At 34.2% G+C, this 14,771-nt stretch overlaps 1 protein-coding gene and 1 long non-coding RNA gene across 2 annotated transcripts; both read left to right on the top strand.

The window, feature by feature from the left end:
• The first annotated feature begins 8,239 nt into the window (after window positions 1–8,239).
• On the top strand, window positions 8,240–9,697 carry LOC114755728 (uncharacterized). The gene is made up of 2 exons (XR_003741350.1): window positions 8,240–8,314; window positions 9,082–9,697. It is a non-coding gene; the product is annotated as an uncharacterized LOC114755728 (long non-coding RNA).
• A 3,487-nt stretch (window positions 9,698–13,184) lies between these two features.
• Window positions 13,185–13,909, top strand: LOC114755727 (thaumatin-like protein). Its single transcript, XM_028944591.1, has one exon. The coding sequence runs from the start codon at window positions 13,213–13,215 to the stop codon at window positions 13,750–13,752; it is 540 nt and encodes a 179-aa protein (XP_028800424.1). The 5' UTR covers window positions 13,185–13,212; the 3' UTR covers window positions 13,753–13,909.
• Window positions 13,910–14,771: the final 862 nt, after the last annotated feature.

Genomic DNA, 14,771 nt, shown 5'->3' with positions numbered 1-14,771 from the left:
TTTGCATGTGGGGTGTTGCTTTTTCTTCAGCATTGCATAAAATTGTATACATATATTCGATATCCACCTTTCCGAAGTATGGCATCTGAAATTCTCTCTGACAGCAGGGGTGGTGGCAACCTGGATGACGGTGACCCTACGCTAAGGCTCATGAAAAAATACAAGAAAGTGGCGACGAATCACGAAATCGAGCTGAGGACAATGGAACTAATGCCTTAGGGATCTCATTCAAGGACAAACTGGTGGGAACTCCCCAAAATGAGTGTCCAAAGGATAGCAGAGGTAGCCGCATTTTTTATGATGCTTGGAGTGATTATATTGCCAGTCTTAAAAACTACTTTTGCGAGGCTCATAGGGAAGGAGAGGACGACCAAGCGGCGAACGAATGAAGACTGCCTGACACTACTGAGTCACCAAGGAGGAATACGAGTGCTAGTGTGCACCCTGGAGAAACTCACTGATTATTAAACTCCTGGATAAAACACTCTCACTGAGAACAATGAGAACCAATCTACAGAGGCTGTGGAAAACAAAGGATTCGTTCACCGCCCGCGACCTTGACAATGGTTTCTTTGTGGCATCTTTTGAAAACGAGGATGATATGAACATAATAAATCAGGAAGGGCCATGGATGATCACAGACAAATATCTTATAATGCAAAGACAGCGGCCAAATATTGATCCCTGGAACACCGACGTCCAGAAGAAAATTGCAGCATAGGTAAGAATTCCACTGCTACCACTTGAATTCTTTAACATGGAAAGCTTGCAAAGAATTGGACGGCTCATCAGCAGAACTCTAAAAGTGGATATGATCACCTATACAAGTGAGTGCGGCTGATTTGGCCGAATCTATGTAGAAACGGACCTACGGAAGAAACTAAAATCGGCTATCAATATCTTCGGCAAACGTCGCATCCTGGAATATGAGGGGCTCTACCTAATTTGTTTCTACTGAGAAAAATATGGACACCACAAGGACGCTTGCCAAACGTTGAGAAGGTACCAGAAGCAAAGGAAAAGACATGACTGGAGGAAACACAAAACAAGTCCTCATGCAAAGAGAAGCAAGGGATAGAAGCCAGCAATGGCAGCAAGGACAGCGGCAAGATAACGGAGCAACTGGGAAATCATTCAGCAACAGAAGGGAATGAGAGTGGGAAATGTCAACGATCAGTGGTGGAAGGGGAGATGAACCTCAGCGGCGGCACTAAAGAACCATCACGGATAGAGGGGCCCGGAGTGTGGAATTTAGTACAACGAATTAGGGGCAGGAAATTAGGAAACCCCTTCAAATCGAGATCTGGAACCATTCAACATGAGAGGATCACGGGTAGCCAAAATCAAGGACTCCCAGAATGTGACATTCGCGGGGGCGTGAAGCTGGAAACACGATGTGGGGGTAGAGTTCAAAACGGTCACTAATGAATTTGGAAGGAAACCGCACTACTGGAAAGGAAATAAATAATTCAACGAGGTGGGTCCCAGTCAACCCAAACAGAAATAATAGTCAAAGGAGCCAATCTAGGCAGAAGGAGAACAAGAGGCCCATTGGTACAGCAGTAAAGATGAGACAAATGGGCCCAAGCCGTGCTCGGCCCAATTTTCTCCAAGCCCCCAATCCATTCAACACTCTAATGGAGTTGGGTGATTTCGAGCCCACACAAGGAAATAAGGCCAGGAATATGCATTAAAGGAAAAGGCTGAACAACACTACGTGAAACCTGTTGTATCACATCCTGTTAATTTTAACTCTAGGAATGTGAATAATAAATTAGACAAATAGTCAAGTAGTAAAGTAGACTCAAAGCCATAATTATTTTTGAGTTAAGATTCGACTCTTGTTCGTACTAATATTTTTGAAATTATCGGTTTAGAAAGAGTAAAGTAAAAAAATTTGAAAAAAAATTGGGTTTATCTTATATTCTGAACTAGAATGAGTCTATAGTTTAAATTGAGTTTAAGAGCTAAATCCATCTATCTGGATCACTTCAACTATATAGAATTCAAAAGAATTAGTTTGAAATGGAAGGATTTGAGACTCCCAAAGGAAGTGATATAAAGTGATATAAATAAATCTCCTATCAATCTTGAGTATGATTCCTCAAAATCATTATCCATCCGCGGGAGGGATCAGTGGACTTTTCTTTCCCATCAGATCAGTAGACTTGAAATGAGCCTACATGTCTCAGTTAACCATCCCATTAGGACCGCACAGTGTCGAGAGGAGACATATCAAAACAAATAAAACTGTCATATTTAAAATAAACACAGTATCTTAAGATATAGATGTATTAAATTTTTGTACTGTCAAAGTAATTACAAAATGATGTTATCAAATTACATCAAATAAATGTAGAACCAAGCTGTATTAAGAATGCGCAATCAACATGTACAAGATGTAATAACCCAACTAATGAATCCCTATTTTATTTTATATTTTTATATTTATTTTGGGAATTTTATGACATCGGGCTTATTCGCCGCAATTGTTAATAAATTATATAAATATATTAGAAGATTCAGTAGGACCCAGCAAGGTCTATGGAAATCAGAAGATTTTTGTTAGAATTTAACAGACTTCATTTGTATTGAACAAAACAGTTAATTTTTTTTCAATAACTTGTTTATCATAAAGCACAAGTTCCAAGAAAAGGCTGCTATCCAAGAAAAGGCTCCTTATTCTTACTACTTAATTAATTATCATAAATTAAAAAATATGAAAGAGCTCGGCCATCAGCTTTTTGGATCCAAAACAAAACAAGATTAACCAGTTAAAAGATTGACATCAAATTTGTTTAACATGCAGCAAAAGACAAGGTTAAAGATTCAATTCACTGTTAACTTTACCCAAAATCATGTTCATCAGATACAGAAGGCGGTAGAGCCGTAGATGTCATTAAAGAAGGAAGGACTGAAGGAGGGAGCACGAACCCAAAAGTATTGTTAATCTGTAAGACTATTACTCAAAGCTTGTCCAGAGTTTTTTTTATAGTTAATTTCTTAATGATTAAAATTAACCATCGATATTTCTCTCCAAATTATGATATTTAAAATTAGAATATTTCATATGGGTAAATTTAAGAAATACAACCTCATGTTAATGTTTACAAGTTATCAATCATTCAAATAAATAAATATTTGACCCAAAAAAAATAAAATAAAGTGAAAAAAAACACAGGTGAAGGGAGCAATAGTGGAAGGAAGTAAGAGGAAAATGAAAATGGGATAATCAATTAATAATGAGAAAAAGGCTTATACTGCTACAGCCCATAGAATGGACTCAATCCATTGGACTAACCTGTTTAGCTCTAGAAATCCCGAGAACTACACTTAAAATGGTGAAAAAACAGCAAAAAGACCCCTAAATTAGTAAAATAGCAAAATACATACATGAATAAATTAAATTGTTTGGGAAAACCGGATCTTAAATTGTAATTATAGAATGAAGCCCAAAAGACTAAAAAGCCCTTCTTCTTCTCTTTCTTTTATCATCCCACCTCTTTCTCTTTCCTTCTTCTCTTCTTCCTCCCCCCCCCTCTCTCTCTCTCTCTCTCTGTGTCCTTCTCTTCCTCTCCCTCTCCCTCTCCCTCTCTGTCCTTCTATTCCTCTTCCTCCCAACACCAATCATCTAGCTACCTACGCATTTCTCAATAGGATTGAGGTTATGGCCATGCCCATCAATCTTTATTACAAAAATACTTGTGACCCATCATTAATGCTAGTTGGCAAGAATAATTAGATTCAAGTTAATAGCAATGGTGCTTTGGAGATGGTATACAGAATCAATATTGGAGAGGATGAGATTTCATCTACCCAAGACACTACTAGTATGCTTCACGATTGGCATGGCGTAATCTTGGTGGGTTGCGGTGTGCGTCACTGGGTTATGCAGTGAAAAAGAATGAGATGTGAAGTTAGTGTTAGAAGATGTTAGTTGGAGGAGGTTGTAGTTAGTTTGAAGTGCACTTATCACTAAATCTTACAAAAATTGGTTGCTGTCAAAGTACCTCTGATTTTGTTTTTTAGCTTACTATTATTGTAATTTCATTTCGTAGTGTTATAACTGCAGACTTGTTACTATGATGATAGCAACATGACATGATGATCTAAAAATGTTGGTTTTTTGTTTATGGACAAAACAATGCTAACATTTTGTATTTATCAGTTCTGAATGTAACAATATAGATCTATTTAATGTTCTGAAGTTAATGAGAAACCGAGTCTTAAACTTCTAATTTTGCTCAGCAAATTTGTTATTTGACTTACTACTCTTATCATTTGGCAGTGAAATATGAAAATAATAATAACTTTTCATGAAATTTAATTTCATGAGAAACCTAATCTCAGAATTGTTAGTTTACTTAGTACTCTTGTTATTTGGTTTACCGTTCTTGTCATTTGATAGTGAAATATGAAAATAATAACAATTTTTCATGAAACTTAATTTTATCAGAAATCCAATCATAGGCTTGTAATTTCGCTTACCAAACTTGTTATTTAACTTACCTCTTGTTATTTGGCTGTGAAATATTTTCATTGCTGACCTTGTTAAATACCAACTTAGATACCTCAGCAATGACCAGGATTTACCAAATAGCAACTGCAAGTACTTAATCTGTTTGGTGACAAGAGAATATTAAGTGGATAAACTATCTTAATGTGCACTTGTCACTAAATATTACAAAAAATAATTGCTGTTAGACACATACTGGTTTTTTTGTTATTTTATATACTATTGTTATAATTTTTCATGGTAGTATTGTAACTACGGACTTATTACTATAATGGCAGTAACATTACATGATAATCTGAAAATTGTAGTATTTTGTTGATGGGCACAACAATGTCCTCATTTTATATTTATCAGTTGTTAATGGTAACAACCTAGATGTGTTATATTTTGTGAAGGGCATGAAAAGTAAATCATACATTATCTCAAATAAATTAGTATTTGTTGAAATGATAGTTGAATTTGTGATTATTAAATGTTTCAATTTGAATTGAGATTATTTCCATATTTGATTAGCCAAATGTAGTATGAAAGATAATAACTTATGACAAGCATTTCATAATAAGTTAAGTTTGTGTTAAAATGACATTTTTACCACATTTGAATGGAAAATTACAAGTTTAATAAGGAAAATAACAAGTTATGATAAGCATTTTATAATAAGTTAAGTTTTTGTGTTAAAATGACATTTTTTTCCCACATTCAATGGAAAATTACAAGTATAGTGAGAAAAATAACAAGTTTTGAAAGACATTTCATATTAAGTTAAGTTTTTCTCGCAAATGGCATGATTTCTACTTTTTATTGACCATTGACAAGTGTAGTATGTCAAGTAACAATTTGTGAATGAAAAATTACAACTTTGGACTACAAAAATGGAACAAAGTTAACATGCACTTTAGAAAATGTTGCACATCTACATGGTTACCATTAAGAACTAATAAATATAGAAATGCACTCATTGTTCTGCATATCAACAAAGTAGCATCATTTTGCAGATCATCATGTAATGTTATTGCCATCATAGTAATAAGTCTACAATTACAACACTACCATGGGAAATTATAACAACGGTATATGACATAACAAAAAACTAGTATGTGTTTGACAGTAACCATTTTTTGCTTCCATTCTGGTTTTCATCTAATTCGAAGTTCAAAGGAATTGAGCCATTGCCAACAAGCTTTTTAGTTCCTTTCACTATCTTATTTAACTTTTCCATTTCCTTCTATTCTTTATTCAAACCATTAGTTCCCATGAAAAATGTCTCAACACTTTCATTTCACAAATAATCATATCTTGCCTTCTAGTAGAGCCAACATCTTCCTCTATTCTCGTGATAAACTCCCCATCATTAAAGCACTCATAAAGCTGTTTTTCCCCATGGGATATAGGATGCTTGAGATTTATAAGATCAATACCAAAAAATTGCAAGTTCTCATGCTTCTTTTCATGGGGTTCTTGTCGCAACCAATCGATGCAATAGGAAGAAAGAGAAAGAACAGCAAAGTTAAATTGAAATGAACAGTAAACCCATAAGTAAAGCTTAAAACTTTGCTTCTAAAGCAAAGTAATAATTGCTTGAATTCTAATAAGAAAACCCATTAACATCTCATAGGGTTTTGAAATCTCTAATTAAGCTTCCTTCATCGCAAGCGGAGAAGAAAGGGGGAGAAAGAGAAAGAGAAGAAGGAAGGTTTGAGAAGGAGAATGGGTGACAAAAGAAAGAGAAAAAGGAGGGTTGTTTTCATCTTTTTGGCTTGATTTCATAACTACAATTTAAAACTCAGTCCTTCCAAACAATTAAGCTTATTTAGATGTGCATTTGGCTATTTTGCTAATTTAGGGGTCTTTTTTGGTTTTTTTCCCCCTAAAATTTTATCTTTCAAGTTGTAAACAGGCCTATATGAGCCAGCCTAAATGGGTGGCCGTATAGGCCCTTTTTATTTCTTAAAATTTATTTATACAATGTTAATACTATTTTTTTTAACATTGTTAATAAAGTTGCAAACATTTAATTATTATGATTTTTTAACTTGAATTTCATAAAACAATTTGATTTATTTGGTTTTAGATAATGATTTATTCAATTGAACTAATTTGGACTTTAGATAATGATTTGATTTATATTACATGTGTTAATTTTTTTTAAAACTATGTAATTAATAAGATAGTATTTTGACACTTATATAACTTATGATTCTATAATTTGAATTATAAGTTTAAGAGTTTGAGCAATAATATATTTAAAATTAAATCAAAATAATAATTAGACTGCAAAATTTGAAAGTAAATTTTATTTGAAAATGAAAGTCTTTGATATTTTAGCCACGAAAGAAAAGCCTATTTATAATGAAGCACAATCAAATACTATTCATATTGAAGATAGTGGTGAATATTATGTTGATAATGTTGCTATTGTTTAATATTTAGTTTGTGCTTTGTTTGATTTATTTAATTCTGGATAATAGCTTATCAATGTTTAAGATAATGGCTTGATTCGGTTTAGTTTTGAAAATTTGAGCAATAATTTGGCATTTTGTTTTACTAATATTTATTGTTTGAAGGATGAATTTTTGAGGTTTATTATTTCACTTTTATCCATATCAAAATATCACTACAAAAAAACAGTTAATTACCAACGAAATTAGTGATAAAAATTATTCCATTACTAATTTCTGATGGGTTATTGATGAAAATTCCATCGCTAAAAATTTACTGATAAATTTTTGGATTGAATTTTTTCCTTCAAAAAATTCATCAGTAAATTCTTAGCTACAAAATTAATGATAAAAGTTTTTCGTCAGAAATTTTTTCACTAATTCTGTTTCTAATTTTAATTATAAATTTTTTAGTGATGGAATTAACAACAGAAAAATTTTATCACTAATTTTTGTCACTGATTTAATTGTCACGAAAATTTTGATAACTAATTATGTTACTAAGTCTATTCTATCACAATTTCGTTATTAATCTATCACTAATTTTAAATTTCATGATTTTAGATTATAATCCTATAACAATTTATATAATAACATAATTAAGAATATAATGATTTACACATATTTTTAATTATAAAATAAATTGATATATCATTAAATACATGCTAAGACAGAAAGATAATTTCTTAAAAAACTTGTTTTGTGTTTCATTAGTAATGATGTTAAAGTGTAAAAATATCCATCAACTTTTTTCAAAAGTACCTCTAACACTATGTACTTTTCTTCTATATAAATCCACCAATACAAATTTAAAATAGGTGCAAAAATATCATCACGGCTAAAACATGCCAACAGCCGATTATTTTAATGGTGGGGCCTACAATATTTTTTATGAAAGTACAACAATACCCCAACTAAAAAAACATGTCGTCGGATCTCCAACCTCTCGATTCATTGGCCCCAAAAAAGGAAAAAAAGAAAGAAAAAAGAGCCCTATGCTCTCCAACATCTCTAATCACAGAGCAACTATGCCTCACTCTGATCGGCAGAACGTCGACAACGACGGTGAGGTCTAAGATGATAGAATGCTGATGACGACGGCAGGGTCTGAGATGGCAGAACACTGACAACAATTGCTAGGTCTGAGATGGCAGAACGCCGACAACGATGGCGAGATCTGAGACGGTAGAACGTCAACTGCGATAGTGAGATCAAGACGGTAGAACCATGACCTCTGCAATTTTCGCCAAAGGTCGAAGAACACAGCCTAACTGCTGCTATTGCGTCCCAACGATATGAAATCCCAATAGCGTAACCGTGACCTCCATGAGCCAACTCTTTCTCTTCCTTCTTTTTGGAGGTACAATTCCCGCCTTCTCCTTCTCCTCCTTCTCTCGATCAATGAACTGTTTTGGTTTGGGTTCAAGTATTCATTGTCAAAGGTTGAATCATTAATGGTGAAGGATTTAAGTAGAGGCTGAATTCACTAAATGGGCTGGAGAAACGTTGGTGTTTTGTTGGCTCCTATGTTATCTCCATCTCTTCATTTCTCCTTTTGAACTTCGTAATTCACTTTTTCTTTCCCTTTAAAGAATGATGCAGTTCACTTTCTGCAGGTTCTTTGTGTGTCTATGGTTTATCTTCATATTTGGTATATCAATTGATAATCCATTTATGAGTTTTGAAGGGTGATTGTACCCCTTTCACTCTTTATTTTCTTTCTGGGTGGGGTTCCTATGTATCCAGAGTCGGATGAATTGGAGAGGGTGGGGAAGGAGAGGGTGGGAGGCTTTTTTTTGTTTTTATTTTGATTGAGTCCATTCTAGTACTTTCATAAACATTAGGGAAAACATATACGGGAGTCCTTATACTTTTACTTAATTTTGAATTAGGTCATTATAATTTATTTTCTTTTTATTAGATCCTTAGAATTTTTTCACTTTAGTTATTAGTCCTTCTGCTCATATTCTGTTTGCCATTCTAAACGGTATTTGTTTGTGGGAGAGGGGACGGCCACATGGTGAAGCAGAAGAATTTAGTTTTCAATAGTCTTCGAAACCGATTTTCTTTCCGATGGCATACTTGATACTCCGCAACTTCCTTGCTTTTAATAGTTCTCTATGCTAGATTTTGCACAGAGAAGATAGCCCCAACTTCTTTTGAAGGAGGATCCGAGTGATTGGAGGGAAGAAAAATGCTTGGGTTTGTCGGCAACGACAGAATCGTCCTCAGAGAAGAAGACCACTGAAAGATTCATGTTCCTATTAGTGTTGTTATAGGTGGACTTTGCTTTCGCCAATAAATCCATCTTCGTCTCTGCTTGGCTCTGTGGTCGTCCAAAATGCTGCTGCTGCGAAGCTTTTGCTCTGTTTGGCCCTGCTTTTGGACGCTTTGGAAACAATAACGAAGAAGAGTTGTGAGGCTTGTGTGTAACTCGTAACGGTAGACAAGAAGAGGATTTCCTATTTTTCTTAGGTATGCGTCATCTCTCGTGAATTTTCTCCCCATGAGAAGCTTGGTCCCCTTTTGCAACAATGATGAAAAGAAAAGCACGGTCAAAACACCATTTCATAAGCACAATCAATAGTGATGACACTGGTTAAAGGTGGAGAAAACTAGTCAAGGTTGGTTTCCCCCTGCAAGAACCAGTTGGGAATACTGTCAAAGGCAAGGAGCTTGCGCAGCATCACATGCCGTCGGAAAAAAAATGGTTTTGAGAATTATTAGAAACTAAACTATTTTGCTCGACCACGTGGCAGTTACCTTTCCAAACATAAACAAACGCCATTTGGAGTAGCAAACAGAACGTGAGCAAAAGGACTAATAATTAAAGTAAAAAAACTCTAAAGATCCAATAAAAAGAAAATAAACCGTAAGGATCTAATTCAAAATCAAGTAAAATTATAAGGACTCCCGTATTTGTTTTTCCTAAAAATTACGTGGACCCCACCATCCAAATAAACTGCCATAATGTTGTTTTAAGGGAGTTAATATTTTTGCACCTATTTTAAATTTGTATTGGTAGATTTGTACTGGGGATATATGGTATTAGACGCACTTTTAAGAAAAGTTTGTGGGTATTTTTTCCCCTTAACTCTTAATAATAATTAAACAAATATGGTAAGAATATTAATAATTTTATTATACAAATTAATATGAGAAAGAAATAATTCTATTATATATACAATATATTGAAATATATAATATATGATAGAAATTTAAAATCGACAAATGAATTTATAGGAGCACATCAATTTATGATTATAAATTAAACTAATGTTGAAGTGAGCTTTGCGTTAAAAGTCGTGTCTATTGTAGCTCAACTGACAAGAAACAAATATTGTCTCTAATTTAATTTTGTCGTTAAACAAAAATTTCATTATTAATCATATATATTTTTATAGTGTTTATAAAAAAAAAATTCTAAAATCTTGTAAAGGGGCTTAAAAGCCCTCTTACTGGCCTAAACCCACCCATGTGAGGGTCGAGCTTTGCAAAATGCATTCTTTCAACCAAAAAAAAAAGAGTCTTTTGGACTCGACCTGTTTAAGCTCAAGCCCATCAAGAACTAGACTGACCCATTTTCCCGCGTCAAATGCAATATTACGATTGACAAAGCGTGCATTTACAAAAGTGTTTGAGCAATGAAGTTTGGCCTTGGGTTTTCTAATCCTACTGAGGTGTTTGAGCACAAGATTACTGACTTGGATTGGGCTCTCTAATCTCCTTCTGTAGCTGTTAATGAAGTTTGGTGTGCTCATGATTGGTTTAAAACTATCTGCCACCATGTTTCTCGTGAGCCTGAGCCTTGTGCTTAGACTTCTACTTGCTTCAACGTTTTAAAACATAATGTTGATGGTTCTTATTTGATTGATACAGGAAAGAGTGGCTTTGGCTATGTTTTGCGCAACTCTCAAGGACAGGTGGTTGATCCGTCTTGTGGTTCTGGGAAAGGTACCTCAGCTTTTAGAAGTGAAACTGACGCTTTGCACTCAGTTGTGTTTCGGTGCAAAGATAGGGTGTTTGAAGGGTTCAAGTGGAATCAAATTGTCTGTTAGTTCAAGCTATTTCTGGAATGGTTTCTTGTCCAAATTGGCGAGTACATAGTTTGATCAATGAGTTAAGAATTTTGTTTGACACTTGCAAAGAGGACAGCATTAATTTTGTTCCTAAGACTTGTAATTTGGTAGCAGATTGGCTAGCCAAGTTAGGTTGTAAGGAGATGAGTTCTTTTGGTTGGGTCTGCTGTCCCCCATCCCCTCTTTCTGCTCCTTTTTTTTGCTGATAAGACTGGTTGTAAACAGGGAATGGGCTAACGGCTTTTTGAATGAAAGTTAGTTTTATTTTGACCAAAAAAAAAAAAGAATATCTACTCAAGGATGTCTCATCCTTGTTTAAGGGAAATATGTTACCCTTATTATTTCTACTACTGTAGAGCATCGGATCAAACTATTAGCCCTTTTGGCTTGAAATGGTAACAAAGAGAGGCCACGTGGCAGGAGAAAGACGACACGTTCTGTGCCTATCACTTTTAATAATTACAACTACTTTAATCATTACAAGAAAATGAAATACATAATACGACAAACTATTTTAATAAAATAAAAGTAGATGGTGATATAAGATAGACATCTAGCGGGTCCCTCTTATCTTATTGATGATTGTGTCTACCGTAGACTTTTACAGATAGGTTCATGACTAGAAGACAAGTTCATGATAGATTTTGGGTCAAAGTTATCTGAGTTATAGTGTCTTCTTGTGCATAAAATATTAATCAAAACTTAGGTTAAATAAAATATATAAAGGGTGTTTGGAAACCTTGAAAAGTGCTTCTGAGAAGCATTTTTTCCGCAAAATGAGGCAAATTTCTCCACATATTTATTTCGTAAATCGTAAAAACACTTTTGAAACCATGATTTGGTTTCTATCCAAATATACTATAATTGTAAATGAAAAGCATTGGTAGGCCAAATATATAGTTGTGCAAAGAAGTTTAAAAAACGATGTGGCATTCTCTAGATGCCACTAAAAGTGCTTAATATTATTTTTTTATTTTTAATTTTTGATATTTTGAAAAGGACAAAAAGAAAGAGCCGCCGGGGGATAGATAGTTGGGAAAATTACAATTAGGTCCCTTCTAAGGGAATTAAATACAAAAAGGTCCTTTAAAATTATGAAATTATTCTAAAGTCTCAAGAAACTTTTTTGCAATAAATTTTATTTGTTTAATTACCAAATTACTCTTATTATTTTTTTAAAGTTTGTATTGACAACTTAAAGAGTAGTCGTTGGCAACTTAAGGCATAAGGATTGACAACTATCGTGACAAGTATTGACAACACATTTTCTCAGCACATCACAAAATGTAATGCATGAGTTGTCAATGCCTGTCGCGTTGGTTGTCAATCATTATACCTTAAGTTGTCAACCACTGCTATTTCAGTTGTCAATACAAACTTTAAAAAAAAATAATTTGATAATTAAACAAATAAAATTTATTACAATAAGGTCCCTTGGGATTTTAGAATAATTTCATAATTTTAAGAGACTTTTTTGTATTTAATTCCTTTGGGTGGGGTCTAATAATAATTTTCCCTAGATAGTTTTGAGCTTGACAACGTTGGCTTATGCATTAACTTGTCGGAGATGATTACGCCGTCTGTTAAGGGGGCCTTATTTTTTTTTACATTATTAATTACTTAACAACGAAAATTAATTATATGAAACTGGTTCAAATGTTAAAATTAGATATGTTGTGAAAGCTAATTAAACATAAACAGAACCCTTCCCACATAATAAAAAAAAAACTCATACACACATTAATAGATCTATGATTAATTAAGTACAAAAATTAATCCTAAACAGAATATAATATTTCACAGCAAAAAGTATTAGTTATTATTTTTAATTAGAAAAAAGTGTGGATTATTCAAATCCAAGCCAAGAGCGTTCGCGAATCGCGATCTTTTTCCAAGTCAAGCCCAATATAGTCAATTTGGACATGGGATTTTATGCACAAATGACTTATCCACTCGACCAAACTGACCAACTAGTGTCTTTCATGTGGACCCGTAACATGACTAGAACTGAGAATTTTCAAAGCCGACTAGTCCCCTCTTCCGTTTATTTCATGCCATCATCGTTTAAATTTCAAAGGCACCACAGCTCGCAGAACGCTATAAATACCCATTAATATTATTGCTATCCCTCACCATCACAAAAGCAATATCACTACATAATCTTAGTTACCTCCAAAAAATGACACCCTTCAAAAGCCTTTTTGTTTTCTCCCTCCTTCTGGCTCTTAGCTTCACTTTTAGTGAAGCAGCCACGTTTGAGATAACCAACAAATGCTCCTACACGGTGTGGCCGGCCTCCTTGCCTACCGGTGGTGGCCAGCAGCTGAATCCCGGTGAGACGTGGTCCCTTCAGGTGGCACCCGGCACCGCCAACGCTCGGATATGGGGTCGAACTGGCTGCAACTTCGACGGGTCGGGTCATGGACATTGTGACACAGGCGATTGTGGAGGTGTGCTCCAATGCCAACTCTCTGGGGCACCACCAGCTACACTTGCAGAATTCTCCCTTAACCAGCCCAACAATTTGGACTTTTACGATATCTCAGTGATTGATGGTTTCAATATTCCCATGGAGTTCAGCCCAACCTCTAATGGCTGTAGCCTTTCCCTTCAATGTCCTGCTGATAAGTGCCCGGATGCTTACCTTTATCCTGCCGACAATTCCAAGAATCATAGTTGTCCAGGAGGAACCAACTACAAGATTGTCTTCTGCCCATGAATAAGCAGTTATATTAGTTAGTTGCGCCTTGTTTTCTTATAATTCCTACCTATTAATAAAGAACTGTGTAATAAGACGCCATGCATTCTCTGCATGTCTACCTTATCTGTGTACTCGTATTCCTAAGGTATAAATAAATTCTCAACCTTGAATTTTATATACTTGGATGGTTTTCTTTATTGATCTTTTCCCTTCTTTTACGTTAACTTTCGTCATCCCCCCTACGCTTCTGAGTATATGTATTTCGGGCAAAGTAACGTCTTATACCATGATGTTATTTCTCAATAATATCTAATATCCTAATTTTATTTATAACGCATTTAATACGTTGATGTTATTTTCCTGATACACTCAACACCTTTTGATATTATTTTCATATTATATCCAGTATCCTAATTTTATTTATGGTTTATTAAGATGCTGGATGCGCTATATATAAATAAGATTAGAGTGTAGACAAATAAAATCAGGATGCTTGATGTACTATAAATAAAATTAATATTGAATGAAATAAAAACAGAGTATTAGATACTAATTTACCCTAGCATTTGTCCAAGTTTAATTCTTTTGCAATATAAGGTCTCCAACCCAACACTGGCGGCAATTGACGTGAACGTCAATTGAGCTTCTACTATTCATTAATACACATGAGCAATCTTCTCTGCTCCGCCTCCGTCTAAATTTGAGTTGCTTAGTTTGACTGGCAACAAATAATTATTAAAGAGAATTTTCATTTTTACACAAAAAAAAATACTCCTATAGTCTTTAATATAGGATCTAATTGTTAAGTTAATTTTGGTCCTAAAAAGACCTATTTGTCATATTTAATCAATTTTTTTCTAAATTACCCCTATACATACTTCCTCAACCATAATCAAGTAAGTGAATAAGAAATGATATTAAGAAAGATGATTATGGTGTTTTAGTAAAAACATGTCATATTGCTTATAATTAACTAACTTACTTAACTTTATTAATTTAATCAAATTAGTTAAATAGGTCTTATATTAAGGACTAAA

Source organism: Neltuma alba, unplaced genomic scaffold (genome assembly GCF_004799145.2).
Source record: "Neltuma alba isolate B1F8T4 unplaced genomic scaffold, ASM479914v2 tig00010324_pilon, whole genome shotgun sequence".
Lineage (NCBI taxonomy): Eukaryota > Viridiplantae > Streptophyta > Magnoliopsida > Fabales > Fabaceae > Neltuma > Neltuma alba.
Note: the sequence above shows the minus strand (reverse complement) of the source record. Positions and strands in the feature narration are given on the sequence as shown.

Bases quoted from the DNA above. Each gene is read 5' to 3' on its own strand.
- LOC114755727 (XM_028944591.1), top strand. From the start codon at position 13,213: ATGACACCCTTCAAAAGCCTTTTTGTTTTCTCCCTCCTTCTGGCTCTT.